Source organism: Pieris rapae, chromosome 6 (assembly GCF_905147795.1).
Source record: "Pieris rapae chromosome 6, ilPieRapa1.1, whole genome shotgun sequence".
Taxonomy (NCBI): domain Eukaryota; kingdom Metazoa; phylum Arthropoda; class Insecta; order Lepidoptera; family Pieridae; genus Pieris; species Pieris rapae.
In genome coordinates, this window is record NC_059514.1 from 655456 (window position 1) to 673926 (window position 18471).

The 18471-nt window shown below is 32.9% G+C and overlaps 1 protein-coding gene and 3 long non-coding RNA genes across 4 annotated transcripts in view; 2 read left to right on the forward strand and 2 right to left on the reverse strand.

Annotated features, from left to right (window-relative positions):
• LOC110996715 overlaps positions 1-2146 on the forward strand; it is a 64481-nt gene extending 62335 nt beyond the window's left edge. Inside the window, exons 15-17 of the mRNA XM_045628770.1 lie at positions 209-334; positions 533-709; positions 1068-2146. Of these exons, the coding sequence (XP_045484726.1) occupies positions 209-334; positions 533-709; positions 1068-1185 (421 nt within the window). The 3' untranslated portion in view covers positions 1186-2146. The remainder of the gene's footprint in view (positions 1-208; positions 335-532; positions 710-1067) is intronic.
• Positions 2147-3977: 1831 nt separating this feature from the next.
• LOC110996710 lies at positions 3978-6001 on the reverse strand. Its single transcript, XR_002600297.2, has 3 exons — positions 5872-6001; positions 4930-5001; positions 3978-4381 (listed from the first exon to the last, which is right to left on the reverse strand). It is a non-coding gene; the product is annotated as an uncharacterized LOC110996710 (long non-coding RNA).
• A 5336-nt stretch (positions 6002-11337) lies between these two features.
• LOC110996712 lies at positions 11338-12365 on the forward strand. Its single transcript, XR_002600298.2, has 3 exons — positions 11338-11409; positions 11857-11931; positions 12216-12365. It is a non-coding gene; the product is annotated as an uncharacterized LOC110996712 (long non-coding RNA).
• Positions 12366-14477: 2112 nt separating this feature from the next.
• On the reverse strand, positions 14478-16839 carry LOC110996704. The gene is made up of 2 exons (XR_002600296.2): positions 16124-16839; positions 14478-14758 (listed from the first exon to the last, which is right to left on the reverse strand). It is a non-coding gene; the product is annotated as an uncharacterized LOC110996704 (long non-coding RNA).
• Between the last annotated feature and the right edge of the window lie 1632 nt (positions 16840-18471).

Genomic DNA, 18471 nt, shown 5'->3' on the forward strand with positions numbered 1-18471 from the left:
AGGTGATGCTTTATCGAGTTTATTAGTTTATTTCTAACGGTAGATAATTGTTTATTTGAAGATTTTATGACCTTTAAAAAAAGCTCCGTTCGGAAACGATTTTTCACTCAAATACTTGATGTTATACGTTCAAACACAAAGGAGATGTTCTCTTTCTCATCTGTGTATTACGAAACAAAACAAATGACAGTATTTTCCGGATGTTCAGAGACCAAGAAGTCCGAGTGATCCGCCCTTTCATCTACGTGCGAGCTCATTGGCTGGACACGTTTTGTTGTTCGCGCGCTTTGCCTGACTTCGCTGGACATGGCGCCTGCGGTGTTGCCATTAAAAGGTATTTATTTTAACAGACCACATAATCATGAAAAGTTTTTGGATTGCATGTTATTACTGAACTGTGATAACATGTAATCCAAATACTTACCAACTTGAATAATAGATATCAAGTGAAACATATAATATCGAGTATATTTTTATTTTGTCTCTTTCTGGCAAGAATACAGACGACTCAAAAGGTTTTTAAATTTTTCAGTAAAACCCTGGATAGATCGATATCCGAACCCTGCGGTTCCCGGCAGCTAGATCTGGAGCAGAACGAAGACCTGGAGCCTCTAATGCTGGCCCAGAGCATCCTGGACGACCAGGAGAGGGCGCATCCTTTCGTCTTCTCTAGCTTGAAAAGTGCTTTGCATCCTCTTATCAGTGCCAGGTACTATTTTATTTTACATTTTTTGAATCTGTTAACGGCACTGAAATTGAAATGAAACCAAGAAATTTGACTCAAATGTAGTTTCTTGTTAAAACACAATTTTTTCTGTTTCATGTGTTAACTAAATATGAAAAACTGAACGATCTGAAAGAAATCTGATCTTTTTCTTGTTTAACAAGACTTATTAGAACTAATTGACCAAAATTAGACTTTCAATATTGTATAATGTAACATAAAACATCCAAACATGTCTAAGAAATTTACATGAAATGTAATTTGCAAAGATTTCTTTTTTATTAAAAATAAAACTTGTTTGTATTTCATTATTTACTTAAATTTCTTAACCTCTTTCGTTCAGAAACATAGAAAAGGACCAAAAGGAGCATAGACACAGGAAGAAATCTGTAATACAGATGAAAAATGGCGCGCCCGTATACGACTCGGACGAAGGAAGTGAGGAAGAACCGGTGCCGTAGATTACAAACTTTCCCGCCAAAAACGGCTCGGGGACATTTCATTGACATTTTGCCATAAACACCAAACTCAGTGATTGCGTTGTGATCGAAAACATTAAAAATAATATTATTTTATTCAAATGAGTTACGAATTGTCAAAGTTTAATATCAATGTTGTTTTTCTACCATTTTGGTAGATTTTTGAATAAGTGCGTATTTACGAAGTGCATTTGTCAAGTCTGGTAATTAAGTGATGATATTATATTTTGTACGAAATATAAAAGTATTTAGGCTCACTTTATTGTCCACTAAAATATATTATATTCGTTAAATATGTCGTTTGTGATGAGATAATTTTATAGGCACTCGCCTTATGTTGAAAAACTTATATTTTGATAAATAGTATTAGAAATAAGTCATATTATGTATTATCTATATTCTATATACTGTTTAAACGTCCACGTGAGTTATATTTTGAGAAGCAAGGGTTTATTCAAAATAAATAAGTCGCCTTATCTATTTTTCATGCGCAAGAACAATAATCAAATAATGCTTGCAAAATATACCCTCGCTGTGGATTTTTGGTAGAAATATAAAAGTTGTTTATTTAGAGGTTTAATTATAAGCGAAAGTCCTAGCTATAAAGTTTTCAATTTATCTATAGCTTTGTGGTATTAATTTTGAGAATGAATAATACATCTGGCAACATCGCCATTCGTCTTCCATTTTGATTTAATCTAAAAACGGAGTACCCATGGCGATGAAGACTGATTTATTTTTGTAATCAGGTGAAGTATGCTAATGTTTTTATTTTTGAGTAGAGATTTAATTACTTTGCATGGTTCATATTAGCTGTACGTATTTTTGTACTAAACATAATAAATTCCTATAACATTATGTAGAATAAGAGTTGCAGTCCCATTTGCTTCCAATGTATTCAAGAATGATATACAAGTTGTCGTAAAATAAATGGATCTTTTCATTTCAATGTTTTCTTTCGAATGCCTACAACAATCGTATTGATAACTTAATATGTAAATAACATGATAGTAAAATAAATAATGGAAGTCGTTCTATACGAAACATTTCATTCGTTTGTTTCACCTACATTCAGAACCATGGCCAGTGGCGTTGCTACCTTGGGTGGACCAGGTGCGGAAGTTGTGGCGTCACCCCATCGAAAGTCGATCATTTATTAAGAGATCGCGAGTGTAGGACAGTTAGTGCTAGTGGAGGAATCGCTGAAAAAGATTTTTTTTTTGTTTGTACATTGTTCTTAAAGTTGGGAGACCGGGTGGGTGTCAATCCAAAAAATGTGACACCCGATGCGGACTGCCCCTGCGAGCAAGGGGTAGCGATAACCTACCTATGTACTTAGTCTGGCCATAAATACTGATACAACTAAAAATAAACAAATTATTACATTTGAATTTGGAATGTGTCATTTTTATATGATTGTCCATTAAGTTTTCTCATTTTGGCGCCAATACTTTATATAATATTTTGCGATATTAAAATGCAGTGGGGTGATGAAGAGAACCAAATCACTGTGATTGGATTAGACAAAGTAGGCATGGAGCCAAATGCAATTTTTAAAACTCTCCATACGGTTGGTATTAGAAAAATATTTGTGTACCGGGCTATTAATAGGTACAATGAGACCTCCTCTGTTTGTGACTGAAAAATATCTGGCCGTCCACGTAGTGTTCGTACGAAAAAGATGGTCAAAGCAGTAAGGGAAAGAATTCGAAGAAATCCTGTCCGAAAGCAAAAGATTTTATATCGGGAGATGAAGATAGCACCTAAAACCATGTCGCGTATTTTAAAAGATGACTTAGACTTGTAGCCTATAAGAGACGTACTGATAATTTCTCAATTGATTATTTAAAAAAGATTTGGGTGATAAAATCTAAAAAAATTCTGAAGCGGTACGCGTAGGTAGGTCACAAAAAAGGTTTGTTTACGGATGAGATTTTTTTTACAATTAAGCAACATTTTAACAAACAAAATCACCGTATTTATTCTCAAAGCTCTAAGGAAGCTTCCCAATTAGTAGACAGAGTGCAACGTCGGCACTATCCGACTTTAGTGATGGTTTGGTGGGGTATTAGCTATAAAGGAGAGACTGAGCCATACTTTTGTGAAAAAGGTAGCAAAACTTCGGCACAAGTGTATCAAGATATCATCCTTGAGAAGGTAGTGAAGCCCCTTAATAACACCATTTTCAATAACAAAGAATGGTCCTACCAGAAAGACTCCGCACCGGGTCATAAAGCTCGGTCTACGCAGTCTTGGTTGGAAATGAACGTTTCGGACTTCATCAGCGCTGAAGACTTGCCGTCGTCTAGTCCCAATCTTAATCCGCTGGATTATGATTTATGGTCAGTTTTAGAGAGTATGGCTTGCTCTAAACGCCATAATAATTTGGAGGGCCTAAGACAATCCGTACGATTGGCAGTGAAGATTTTTCCCATGGAAAGAGTGCGTGCTTCTATCGATAACTGGTCTCAACGTTTTAAGGACTATATCGCACCCAATGGAGACCACTTCGAATAAGGTTTTTATATTATAAATTGTTTTTTATTTATGTATTAAACTAACACACTGTAAAAGTAATAAATGTTATTTCCAACAGAAAAAAAAATATTTTTCTTTGTTTCAGTATTTATGGCAAGACTAGGTACATTTAAACACGCTCCATACGTCCCTAAGATCTTCAGCCTTCTGGGTTCGCCAAGACATTCCACCTCAGAGAATTATAAATTCGAATTATATACGCGCTGAACTTTTGAAGGGTAAATAAAAACAAAACCCTTGCTTATACTAAATTTAATACTACACTCGTACACAATTGTGTGTGTGTGCGTGCTCATTGCTCACAATATTAAATTAATGAGTATTTGAAGTACTAGGGACTCTTTTATTACAAGAATACATTTAGATTTAAACATTGAATATAATAAAATTTCTCTAACACTTATATTATAGCCAATAAGCAAAAAACTATTCTAAACATTAAGCTAATCATAATTTATAATTAATCTTTCGTTTCATGACGACACAATATTTTTATGTTAGTATTTTCAGATATCAACTACATTATATGCGATAAACTATTAATAATATAAGTATGCGATTAGATAATATTAAAATATAGCCTTTTCGAAGAATCTGGAAACTTTAAGTGGTTACTTTCCCTGGCAGCATGGCTTGTTGCCTGAAAAACACAAAGAAAGCTTATAAATTGGTATAGTGTAATCCTTAAATCAAATTCAATTAAATCATTAAATTAGTTTAGGAGTTAAGACGGCGGTTCTAGGATTGATTATGGTATTATAATAATGGTAAAGTAACTAATCAATTTATAATAATCAACAATATTCGGTTAAACAAAAAAAAATACTAAAACACCCTCATAATTTAATTCTACCTAAATATAGAACCAATTACGGCAAAAAACATTGAGCGTTGGGGGAGTACTGCGGTATAATAGACTCCCAAAAAATGTTAAAAGTGCAGGCAGCCTAGCAATATTTAAATTAAGATTAAAAGACCATCTATTGAGTGATCCCAATCTACGGAAATGAAAGTTTATCCAAGTTCTACCAAGTTTCTTTTTTTTTTTTCAAATTCTAACGTTAGCATATGAGTGTTCTCAAGTAAGTGACTAATGTCTATTATGAGAATAAATGTCTTTAAACCTAAACCTAAACATATACAACAAATTTGTTTCAAGCATCTGCATTAAATTTATAAATATCCTACCATCGCCGCAAGCGCAAGACGGCCCGCAGGTGCATGATGCCCCACAGGCGGCCTTCCCGCCGCTACAAGTACCTGAAATCGATAACATTAAATTATATCATAGACACAAAGAATCACAAGTTCTCTCATTAATTAAAACCCCATAGTGGCCGCTAAGAGCGAGATGTCACAAAATGTTTCAATTATTCACGTTTCTCTCAATAAAATATCTATACATTATTTTATCTTTCGTAGTTAATTTTACGATAAAACTGAATTGTATGTCTGAGGACGTTATATTTGACTTGAATCGGTACCAATAGACGAACAATGCAATCCCCAAGTGAGTTCATTTCCTTTATGCAAATGAAATTAATAAAATACGCAGTTATACAGTACATAGTCGAATAATTTAACTATGCTAGTTAGTAGTATATGAAATATTCTGTAAATAGATGATAAACACGTCATACATTTTATTCGTAGACTTTTCAATATATTTTTAAATTTAATTTCGATACCTAAGTAACACAGTGTACATTTAGTTAGTATTAGTATAAAAAAAATAAAAAAATATTTTGAATCTTACTAATCAAATTTAAACTGCCTACATGTTACTGTTTGTGTTATGTGCGGGGTAATTTTATAATAACTTTAATTTTATGATTTTATATACATACTTTAAAGCTACTAATAAACGAGGATATTATTGTAGCTAAGAAAATAATAATCATACGTACTTATGATTAAATAAATAAAATATTAATAATATTATTATATATGATGACATTACACATTAGAATGATACCGTACTCCATAGGTTTTTTTTTTAATTCGGTTAAAAATTAAAACATGAATTAACGATATCTAAATATATTTCTTGTGAAATTACATAGTAGCCATTATGGAAACGACTGAAAACCTACTATTATAGTTGTGAAAAATTTAAAAGTAAATACTTACTTTTACAGGATTCACAAGGTGCCGGCATCGCGTGGTTGTTTGAGCTAGGCTAGGATGGTTCTAGACCGTAGAGAGAGTGCGCGCGCATCGGACTCACCGCGCCGGGTCAATAACTGAGCTATGTGGGGGAATCACACGATCGCGCAACTGATATAGGCCCAGAGATAGCTATTTATTTTGGTATTCAAATGTATCTTATACTCCTAAGCTGGTTACAGCAGGTTTGGCTGCACAACGATACTACGCACTATGTTACGCTCTTTATACTGACTGTTGTCTAGTCTATTGTGCTCTGAATAGACGAAAACCTTAGATATGAACACCAAATTGAGAAATCATCTCTTAGACGACAGTACAATCGATTATTTTTCAGTTCCTGTCTAATTTGACGTATATTTCGACTTCGTTACTTATTTTTAAAACGTGTCTTGACACAATTAAATTATTCGTTAATATTAAGTTAATAAAACATTTTATTGTAATCAAAATTATTTCTTGTGATAATTACACCCCTTTAAAACAGTTGTCGACTTCCACATTTCAAAGCGAATATGCTATTGTGTCTTATAAGTGTAAAAACTTTTGATACATTTTTTTCACCAGCTCCTGGTATAAACAAGACAAGTAAACAACTTATAGCCGCGGGCCACAATAAAATGATTGCTTCTAAACAAAAACATGCTTCCGACCGGTTCGACCAGCGAGGCCTAATCTCTAATGAAATTATATGTATACATTGAATAGTATTATTTCTATGTTTATTTCTAAGCGTTATGAATCATACATATATGAATAACGGTGTATTATGAAATGCCCGATTTAGGGATTTAAGATACTGAAACACCCATTCAATTAATATGTAATTGTTAAGAGTCAATGAAGGATTGAGCATTCTACTTAAGAGAAGATACGATTTCTACGATTTAAAATAAAATAGATTTTCGAAATATTAAGAATTTGCCGTAAAAATTATACTCAGTTAATTGAAATCGTCAGAATTATTGGAAAGTTCAGTTTTTGTTATGCCAGAATAAACATAGCCTCATGCGGAACATGTGGTAATATAAAAGTTATTGCACTCAATAATTTATCTTCAAAGTTGATTCTTTGTAGGTCTTGCTTTATTGAGTGTTATTCTATGTCGACACCTAAGAAAAATCCTTTTGTCAAATTCGATTAATCGATTACAAAAAATCCTCTTGATAAATTCGATTAATCATTCAATATTCAATATGGTTCAGTATGGGCCAACCCAGCGTATTAGCGACGACAAAATGTGGCTTTTTTTTTAAATATTTTTCTTTTGCACAAACGTAACCTTATAACATATATTTCCATATTAAATGGACTGCTTAAATTAATCATTACTTGTGTACGAACGTTTTGTATGAGACTGACTTTTACGCTGTGGAACTCTAAAGACAAGCCATGATAAAAAATGTTCCTACCATCACTCTCCAACTATCATAGCAATTACGTTTTTTATTTAAAATGAATCAACATCGAGCAAAGACCTCTGCGGTTGGCCTTGACTTTGAAACATGTAGTACATTATGTACTTATTTTTAAAAGCTCTCGATAAGCGTTTATCAGAAACTTATGAATATTATACTTTATATGGTCTGCCACTATACCAATTAGATTTGTTTTATCAGATTTTATGTTACGTCTTTATTACGTTCTGGTCTCAGAGTATTTTACAAAATTACGTAAACTAATTCAAAACTTTGCCTAATTCCAAGTTTGTTTCTGTTACCTTTGCAGTAGAGACTTAGAGCCGCTGGGTTCAAATGAACAACTTATTAAAGATTTAAGTAGCGCCTGATAGATATTAGATAGTACCGGTGTTCACAGAGCTTTCCCCGCTCAAACACAAAGTACAAGTGCGAGGAAATTTTGCCTTAAAGATAGTAAACATTTTAAATTTGTTTACATTTCTATTTACCAATTTTTTATAATAATTATTAATTGGTTACTTAAAAATATTATTATAGGTAAAATAAGTAAATTAATGTAATCGATAAACAAGAGGCAAAAGAAATGTATTAAAGAAAAGCTGTGTAAAAAGGCTTACTATAAAGTTAGTAATTATCTAGTTGGTAAAAGGGCGTGGGACTAGTGTTGGGCAGGCTAGTTCTAATTAATTTGCTATATTTGTTTTAAATATTGGAGAATTGTTTGATGATTTCCTTTTTTTTAAAAGAGTACCGAGAGTTTTTTACGTCGGCTTTTTCTCTCCTCCAACACCCTTTGTCTTCTTTGCCGATGAGTAGGGACGCCAACAGGTTCGAATTTAATGACGTGGAATACCATGATGTAAGTGATACCATGATGATCTTATGTTCCAAAATAAACATATTTTATTTTTATTTAATAATATTTTAAATAGTTATTTGTCATCATATTTGTTAAGCCAAAGCCTAAAGCAAGCGGGAAACTTGACAGTGAATGCATTTTATGATAAGAACCATTTATAAGATTTTAGTATGAGAGGAAGTATAAAAGACTGCATTGTGTTCAATAAATTATAATAATAAATTAAAATATAATTTAATAATACTAAAACAATAAATTATTATTATGCAAAGTTATAAATAGTGTAAGTTTCATCAGGCGCATAAAATTCCGTGCATTAATTTTTACTCTTATCATACTATACATCTACATTAAACATACTGTCCTATGTAAAACAATCATAACTTTACCTGAATCATTTACCTCGTGTAACATATACAACACAAATTAATAGATAACAGACATTTTTAACTAAATAAGATTATATATTTTGTTCTAACCGCCACCAAACTACACCAACATTGTGTGCCTTAAAACGTAGATTTTTTCATTAAATATTTGTCTAGTCCAATGTCTAAGTTCATTCGAAATAAATAATATTGATCATTACGCAGACTTTAAATGTGTTTTAGATTTCACCATGAGGCGTCGCAGAACAGAATAGCACAGCCAGAAAAAGACATACAACTTCGAATCCGTACTGATGATCATATACGTAGCAAGGACTGCAATTAAAATTCCAATGGCGTTCATAATTAACCGTATTCTCTTAGATGACGCGTTCTTCTTGCAGAGGCATTCTTTTGGTGTTGATTCGAAGGTTCCTTGGGTTTCTGTAAGAAAATTTACTAGTTAAAAATATTTTGTATTTCTAGAACCTTTTTAGGTATGGGCCTCAAATTTCTTTATCTGTTTCATGATCGTATTTTTGTGTGTGATCGTGTTTGTCTATCTAAAAGGCTAGTAGGTGATCGGCTTGCCTGATTCATGCCGTCGACTGTTTGGGCATAAGCAAGCCGGTTTCCTTACGATGTTTTCCTTCATCGTTCGAATGAATGTTAATTTACACAGAAAGTCCTTTGGTGCACAGCCAGGATCGAACCTACGATCTTAGGGATAAGAGTCGCGATAAAAAGCCTCTATACCTTCACTTCTACATTTTATATCGATATAGTTATATTATAAAGAGGAAAGATTTTTTTCTAACTATTTTGTATGACATACTTCCAAGATATAAATAAAAAGTTAACCGTACGAAACAAATAAATGATATTAACTATGATTAATTATTATCTTTTACTTTCATTCGATTTTAGTTTATTATAATTGTAGTGTTACATATACATATGTATTTTTTAACGTGTGTTTAAGATAAAGGCCGCTAAATTATGTTCTGCATTGTTGCAACATTGATACATTAAATTTTTGTTGAAATTTAATCTAAGTTCATGTTTCCATCACACCATTGTAATAATAATTAAGTTTTGGTTAAGATAAATGTTATACATTTTTAGCAACGTGGGCTCACATAATGCTAATGTAGCCGGTAATACTTTTTAAGCCAAATAAATATTATTCTTATTATATGTCAAGTCCCTTAAATCGTACAATTAATATACAAAAAAATTAAAGTAATATTATAAATACCTTGTGCATTTTCACAAATTGTTTCCATTGTTCCGTGATCGGTTATCCTGGTACGAATGTAACAGTAAAAATTAATTTAAGATTTAAATATAATCGGCGTAGAAAAGATGAAGGTTTGTCAACAAAAACATAGGAACCGTCTCCAAATATCGAAGGCTTTCCGGTGCAGATAGTGTATTGGTGCGGAAAATTAATTAAAAAGTTTTCAGTCAGTTGTATTGTAGCCTTCAAAAAGTCTTCCGAGATTCTATAACCAAGTTCAGCCAGTTATATCACCAATCAACCATATATACTTAACTGCAAATCAAATTAGATAAAGACAATTCAAATATCTTTGATATTTGGTGGGTATAATCAGCGAGATTTTAATAAATTAAAAAAAATGTTATTGATTTTATACGAATACATTTCTTAGAACTCCAATGTTTGTTAGTGACATGATATTATGGCCTGTTCAATACTCGGTAACACAATTCATAGCTTCGGGTACCTTAATCAAAACTTTGTTTACCTCGGAAGCGTCGTGGCTGAAAATGGAGATACAGAGGAGGATATCACCTCACGCATTGCCAAGGCCCGAGCAACCTTTGCACAACTTCGGCCTGTATGGCAGTCACGGATGCTGACGCGTCGAATCAAGTTTGAAATATTCGGATCCAACGTCAAGTCTGTGCTGCTTTATGGGTGTGAAACGTGGAAGGTCACCAAAGACATCTCGCACCGACTCCAAGTCTTCGTCAACCGCTGTCTTCGCCATATTCTGGGTATCTACTGGCCCGAAAAAATCTCCAACGAGCAACTTTGGGAGCGCTGCCGAGAAACCCCGATCAGTCAGCAGATCAAGAGGCGCAAGTGGAATTGGATAGGCCATACACTTAGAAGGGATCCCAGTCATATTCCCAAACAGGCGCTTGATTGGAACCCGCAAGGAAAGCGAAGGCGTGGCCGTCCCAAACAAACCTGGCGCCGTACAGTAGCGGACGAGGTAAAGAGAGCTGGTAGGACTTGGAGAGAGGTGAAACACGAGGCGCAAGACCGAACGGGATGGAGGCTCGCTGTGGACGCCCTCTGCCCCACCTAGGGGTTATAGGACATAAAGAAAGAAGACCTTAATCAAGGCTCTCCCGATGTCAAATCCTTTATGTCATTTACGATATTATCCCATCATAAGTCCCTGGGGTCATAGGTTCACCTCGACGGCGCACCAATGGGTTTTTGAAAATATCAAGAGAAAATTAGCCTTAGACTTAAAAAGTGTTTAAAGCATAGACATTTGATCATCTACGTAACTATTAGAAATAACCACCGCCACCACACAATACCAATAGCGCTATAATACATATATTCCCTACACTATATTCGAACAAATAAATGATTATTACTATAAAAAAATATTATTTTCAGTTGAATTGTTTGGTTATTGTGTACACTTAGTGAATATCAACAATTGATGCATTTTTTCCTTTATCACCTTGCTCTCAATAACGCGTAGTTTTTGTTGAATTAATTCTGTATAAAACCGAGGTAAAAGATTACTAAATCATACTTAACAACGGATATCAGTCAACATGCCATCTCCCTGTGAACCCTGCAAAGGTAAGTTACTTAAAATGCAATTATTAAGTAATGAACCAATCATTCAATAGCTAATAATTTTGAGTAATAAAAAATCTATGTAATGTTTCTTTTTTTTAATGATTACATTTTTTTTACAAAATTTAAGAAATAATTATGACTTATACAACAATATTTAATATACAACCTAGAAATTATTCACCCAAAGGATTACATCTTTATTACTAACGTATGATTAAAGAGAAAATATCTAAGTAAGTTTTGAACTATGTGTTGCAAAACATATAACACTGACCTCTCACAAAGATGTATTATGATATCAAAGGGGATCGAACGATCGATCGATCGACCAGGAGATATCGCAATATTTCTAAGATAAGATTCTTCTAGACTGATAACTTATTCTATAAAAACTTTGTTCTTCAGTCATTTAGATCATTCCTTAATTTAGACCATAATTAATTTCAGATTCGTGTCCCGAAGGATCTTGCAAAGACGCTTGCTCCTGCAAAGAAAAAGGCTGCAGTGATTGCTCTTCTAAAGGTACAATATTCATATAAAACAATTTTTATATAAATGTGCTATGTATGTTTAGATAGAACCACAATCATCGTTTATATATTTAGGTTTCAGAATTTGTAATACAGACCACAATACATATACAGACACACAGATACACGTACATACAGACAGACCTACAATTATTGTATTTGAAATCTAAGTTTATAATTGGATCATAAACGGAAACCTAGAAAATACATAAAATACTAACTACTACAGTAAATACTTCAATGCACATATAAACTTTGTTTTGAAATCTTTTGCAGGTGGATGCTGTTAGAAGATGGACCGAATTGAGCATGAAACCCGATCTCGGGCAACCAAGTTCCTAGAAGCTTTCTTCCCAATATCATTTTCTGTCGTCTTCCTTATAACTATTGCTTTATTTTATTGTCTAATATAAATGTTCTGTTGAATGTTGTATTTTAATCAAAACGTACAATATCTTACACAAAAAGCTAAATCTAAAGCTCTTGGACTATCCTTAAACTTGGAAATGAGTTGCGCCAGCTCTTACATCACCTCTCCGTAAAGAGTGCTTTTGAACATATGCCCAATGTAATTTTAATGTATTGGGTCTACTGAACATAGGTTTTCAATAGTTAGTTTATACAAACACTGTTGTCCAAGTACCAATAACTTACCTTATCTAATAAATCTATTTAAAATATAAGAATATACATTAAAAAACATCTGACGAATACTGATAAATATTGGTAAAACGGGAAAAAGATCCTTAACGATCAAGACTCGAAAATATCTATAGGTTTTCTTTTCTTATGTATTTAATGTGTGACTGGTCGTACTTGAATTCGTGTTTGCGGTGATATTAGTTGTTTATACTACGTCTTTGCGTGTTGTTCTCACGAGTACGTAAGTGCGTGCTCCTATTTCACCATGCCTCCTGCTGATAGAGGACAAATCTTTGTTTTTAATTTTTTTTTAATTCTTTATTACTCAATATGTCATATGGAACATGGTGTAGTGGTTGCAGCTCCTTACAAGCATTGTGTAAAAAAAACTTGGCGATTAAAAAGAGTGGCGGAGAGTTTATTGCCAGTTCTTCTCTTCCGTTCTACGCCCTTGATTTGAGAACTGGCAGTAAATGTAAAATTAAATTCATTTAATATTTCTTTTTTTGACGTTCATAAGTGTACATTGTTACCTACATGAATAAATAAATTTTGAATTTGAATTTGAATAAGAAACAAGTAAATACGGTAATACATACCAAAATATATCTAATCTGTTGACTCTAGTTACACTAAGTGGTTCCATGGTGTCAAATTGTGCTTACTTTGTGTAATCAATACGGTAAGAAAATTTACTATAGGTTACTTAGAAGATATACATATATAATCTAGAGGTTTGTAAGTAAAGAAATATGAGCAGCATCAACCAACCACACTGGAATTAAATTATAAGTTTTATTTTAATGAACATTATAAAACTTGTTTTTATTGAGTCGTCCGGCGGCAGCCAACAATTTTAAAATAGTAACGGTACGCCTTATTTTCTTATAATATAGATATTACATTTGTTAATAACAAAACTCATACACAGATTTATACAAAATAACAATAATAAAAAAAAAGTAATAAAAAAAGAAGAAAAAAGCAAAACATGAGAGATAACAATTTTTTTTAAAACAAGGTATGCTTTAAGTATGTGTGTATACGTATGTGCTATGGCTGTAATTGGGCCTGGCTCAGCATTATGCTGAGGAGCAGAGTGTTCCACAGGGCTAGTCATTAAGTCGACTTGGTTCGGAAATACTTCACAGTAATAGAAGCTGGGTTCACAAAGTTGTGGTTATATTGACCAAAATCAAAGGTCCCGGGTGAATTCTATTGTATTAGGTTCTTAATAATAACCTCATCAGCTGTTACGACTATCGGTTTTTACGACCAAATATAAGTTGTCCCTTCGATGTCGTTATAACAGATTTTGACTGTATTAGTAGTTCTGTATTTATAACTTACTTTTTGACAAACCAGGGACTTAGAGTTAAGTGCTTATGTAAATGCAGTGCACCTGCAAAACCTTGGAAGGAGGCTGTTAAGTGCGTATCAGTTCGATAATTTTCCCAGCTTGTTTCGTTAAGTGGAGTTGCGTGTGAAAAAGTGTTATAAAAAGCGCTCGGTCGTGGAGAGTACGTGTCGAAATTTTGCTGCATGCTACAGATCCGAATTGACCGGTCAATACATTGCCCTATTTCCTGACAAAAAAATACTTGGTCATATTACAGACACAATGCTACAATATCTCTATGTAAAAAAATCTGTGGATTTTGATATTGGGCACCACTGAGCAAACTTTTTAGGTATGGCCCCCAGATTTGAAAGATCTGTTGACTCGCCCCAAAACTCAACGTTTTGGGTCTAAAGGAATTTGGATTCTTGACGACATTTTCTTTCCCCGTTCAAACGAATGTTAAATGCGCATATAGAAAGTCCATTGGTTCCATTGGAACCAGGGTAAGACTAAGCCACCACAGATTTTCCATGTAATGGCAGTTAAACACAGTATATTTTAATACATATTTATTACCCAACGTATGAAAAGTACATACATTCAAGTTTCGACTATATTCGAAAAACCACCTGGAGTAGGAAAAAATATTGAATAGGAAACAATTATTTCTTAAAACTAAAACACATTTTTATTTTTGGATACAAAGCACAAAATTGGATTTGAACTTGCTACTTCTTAGCTGACGCGTCTGCGTCCTTGGATCGCTTGCATGCGCAAGAGCATGATGAATCACATTTGCATGATTGGCAGCACTGGGCAGTGGTGCATTTGCAGCCTGAAAAAAAAGTAATATTACTGGATCTGAGAAGCGTACGCTCAGCTTATTAAAACCGGTCTCCTGGGATATAAGACTCAGTCGAACGGTGTTTGAAAACATAGTAATCTTCCAAGAACCATAATTATACGAAAATTTTCAAATTATCAACGTATTTAATGAGACTTGATTGACATCCAAGGATGTCTCTGTTATTCTAACAAAACGATTTGCCGCTTGGCCGCTTTCATGTCAATCAATAATAGTTTTTACAATAGTTCTATATACATATATACACTTCTTAGGTAATTGAGTGGATCTTGAGCAAAGGTAGTATAAATTCTAAATATTAATGTAATTCGATCAATGTTTCATAATCAATGTTTATCAACATTATTCCGCTGGAAAATTAGTAAATAAGAAATATTATTCACGCTAAATTAATCATTTGCTTATAATGTCCTTTATTTAACAGATTATAAAAATTAAATAAACTTGATAACAAATTTTTTATTCATTTTGATTTATAAAAATCGTGGATTTTTTTCTATTTCGTGTTAGTTACCGGTTGCAATTATGAAAGATTTTTTTTAAGACTAAACAATAATTTTTTACTCCAGGGCTAGAAAAAAATCTTTTTCTGAAAAGTTTATTTCCAAATAGTGTCACAATTTTGGAAAAAGAATAAACTCAAAAATGGTAGTTTTCGATTTCTTTTAAAACTTATAATAATATATAGAATATTGACTTTGGCGAAATTGATTTTTAATAAAAACAATATTACGGATAATAAATTTAGATATAATTTGACAATATATACACGTAGGCATCAGAAAGATAAGGTATATTAAGATATAAAAAAAGATATACAAAGGTATGGTATCAGGGATTCAAATCTCGATTTTCTGACACTAAGATATATCAAAATGTCATAAATTAAGAAATTAAAGTTAAAGAGGCTGAATAGTTACTGCTCAAAGTTTTGGAAAGCGTGGAATGCAAAAAGGATAGATGTTTATAAATAAAGTTAAGTTTAAATTATAAATTTAAAGTACCAGATAATATTAATCAGATAATACAAATCACATTTTATATGAAATACTATTAATTTTTTGTGCATTATTTGGATATAACTATACCTCTCAATTCACATGATGTACTGTATCAAAGCCCGGCTTTTAAAACGCCGTATGAGTTCTACACAAAGAGGCTTTTAATACTTAAACACTGATAACAAAAGCCTGTCCTACAAAATTATAATACTAGGTAGTATTCGATTCAATAGCGGAACATGGCAAATTAAGAAATTGGTCTATATATAGGACATTAATAAATATAAGAAATAAACATCTAATTAATCCTTATTGATTATAAAAAAGTACTTACTGTCACCGCAACCTCCGCAAGGCATTTTATTTCAAAATCAAAAGTACAGAAATGCAACCAAAGTACTGAAACTTGTTTCTTTGAGTGCACCGAATGCAATGCCCGCTCATTTATACACTCGTCTATATTACTTTAGATTAGTCGTGCGATTGGAAGATCGAATACCTTGACCAAGTATTATTTTATATATTTTTGCGATTAATACACTATTTATATTAAGCTTCTAACAGTAAAACAACCATACTAAAGAAGTGCTGTAATTTTGCCACTAGCCATAGGTATCTTATGTAAATTTATATTAATAAACACTTTAAAGTTTTTACTAATATAACGATATTTCAATCCTCAAACATGATTTTTTATTGCACAAGTAATACTAGGAATGTCGACTGTTGTATTTTATTCTATTAATTCACTTACGAAATACTAGATACAATTGTCAAAAAGAAAAGTTTAACTCAATTTATTAACCAAACTAAATTAATTCATGCACATATCCGATTTCCAAAGCACTGAAATCTCAACGTTTGTTACCGGCTCATTATGATGTTACAATTGCTAATGCATTACGGTATATGTTAACAACTGCTAAATGTAATAAACTAGCCAAAGAGTAATGTATGCTGTATTATCGGAGATATCGCAATCCTTCAATAATTAAAGTTAAATTGGTAAGATTGGAGACGTGAGGTTTGTTTTGCACTCAGTACGGTTGTTGTGGCGAATGGAAACGACCAGAGAATGTTGATAATAAAAGCAATCCAATTAAGTGCACTTGAATCGTTCGGGAGATACGAGTATTTAAGAAAAGGTTATAAACGTCTTAAAAGGTCTTTTACTTCCTTGGGCAATTAAAGTGAATGCGTTTGCTTGTAATGACCGGTGCCTAATATATTATTACTCTCATTTCATAAGTATCGTTTGTGGATATTTTAACAAACATAAGAAAATATAAAAAAATAAAATAAGAGAACTACAATTAGCAAAAAACGTGTATGTACTTATGTACAAGCGATAGAAGTTATATAGTTAGTTTTATTATTCTTCTTTGGCGTAATAAGATAAAAGTTTGAGTCACTGTCGTCGAACATATCTAACATTTGACGACAACAGTCCATGCGTAGGTTTTTCTGGTCGTCGGTTGTAGTATGGGGAAATTGAAAGGAGGAAGCTTTGTACCAGAGGGTAAAGCATACATTGCTCTGTACCAGAGGGTACGAAGCTTCCTGACAGTATATAGGTGTCAGGCTTAATCTATATTAAGCCGTTTTTTAATTTTCAAAACAATTTCCGTGTAACCTCGGTATTTATATCTGAAAAACTAAGAAGGAAACTATATTTAAAAAATTATAATATAAAATTAAAACAAATTCAAAATTTTTGTCTCCTGTGACACTGGCAGCATTTCCTCGTTGTATTGCGATATCTATTTGCTGAGAGGTAAAGCACCAGGTTTGGGGCCACCGGTACTGACTACCAGACGGCTACTTAAATCTATTTATAAATTTATAAGTGCTATTATTATAAATTCCAAGTTATTGTAGAATGAAACTATTAGCAGCGTATAACAATTGTAATTGTCTAGTCTGTCTTTTTTACGCCTTCACTAACCATACTGTCTGTTCTCTTATGTACCAGTAATATTTGTAGAGCTCTAAATGTTTTTGTAACACATGTACTAAATCGGCACAAGTGCCCAACGTAAAACAGAAGATCAAGAACTAGTTTTAGATAAAATCTTTATTTATATACAATGCGCAAAGCCGTTGAGACTCATCGTAGTTTACAAGGAAGGCGAAGCACGAGGCTATTTACCACCCTGATGGATCGATCAAGAAATAGTCATGTCCTCAATACGCTGTAATAAGAGAGGCACTTGACAGAAACCGGTAGAAACTGATATGTTGCCTTGTTGACCACGAATTGTAGTGGCATGTATTTAATTATTTTAATTTTAAAATTAGACCACATTTTGCTATCACAAAATGAGAAGGCGTTAAATGTACGACTTATTTGAGGTCAAACTTTAAGGATTTTTTTAAACGTTGTAAAGAGTTAATATGATTAATAGTGAGTTTGTAATCAGTCATCACCGAGAGTGTTCAGAGGAGTTCTTCGGATTAATACCTTAAAAATGAGTTTTATCGTCGGATGCAAGCCAGAAAACGAACGCACACACAACTGTATGTATTTTTAGGCTGTTTCTGCCGTGCACCATCACTATGTGGAACCACTGAAGTATTTCGAATCGATTCGGTTAGAAAGCGTACCAATTCTTAAAATACCGGAATCTTTTTATTGGATCGGATCGTTCTCTTAAAATGAAATGAAGAGAGACATAATATGAG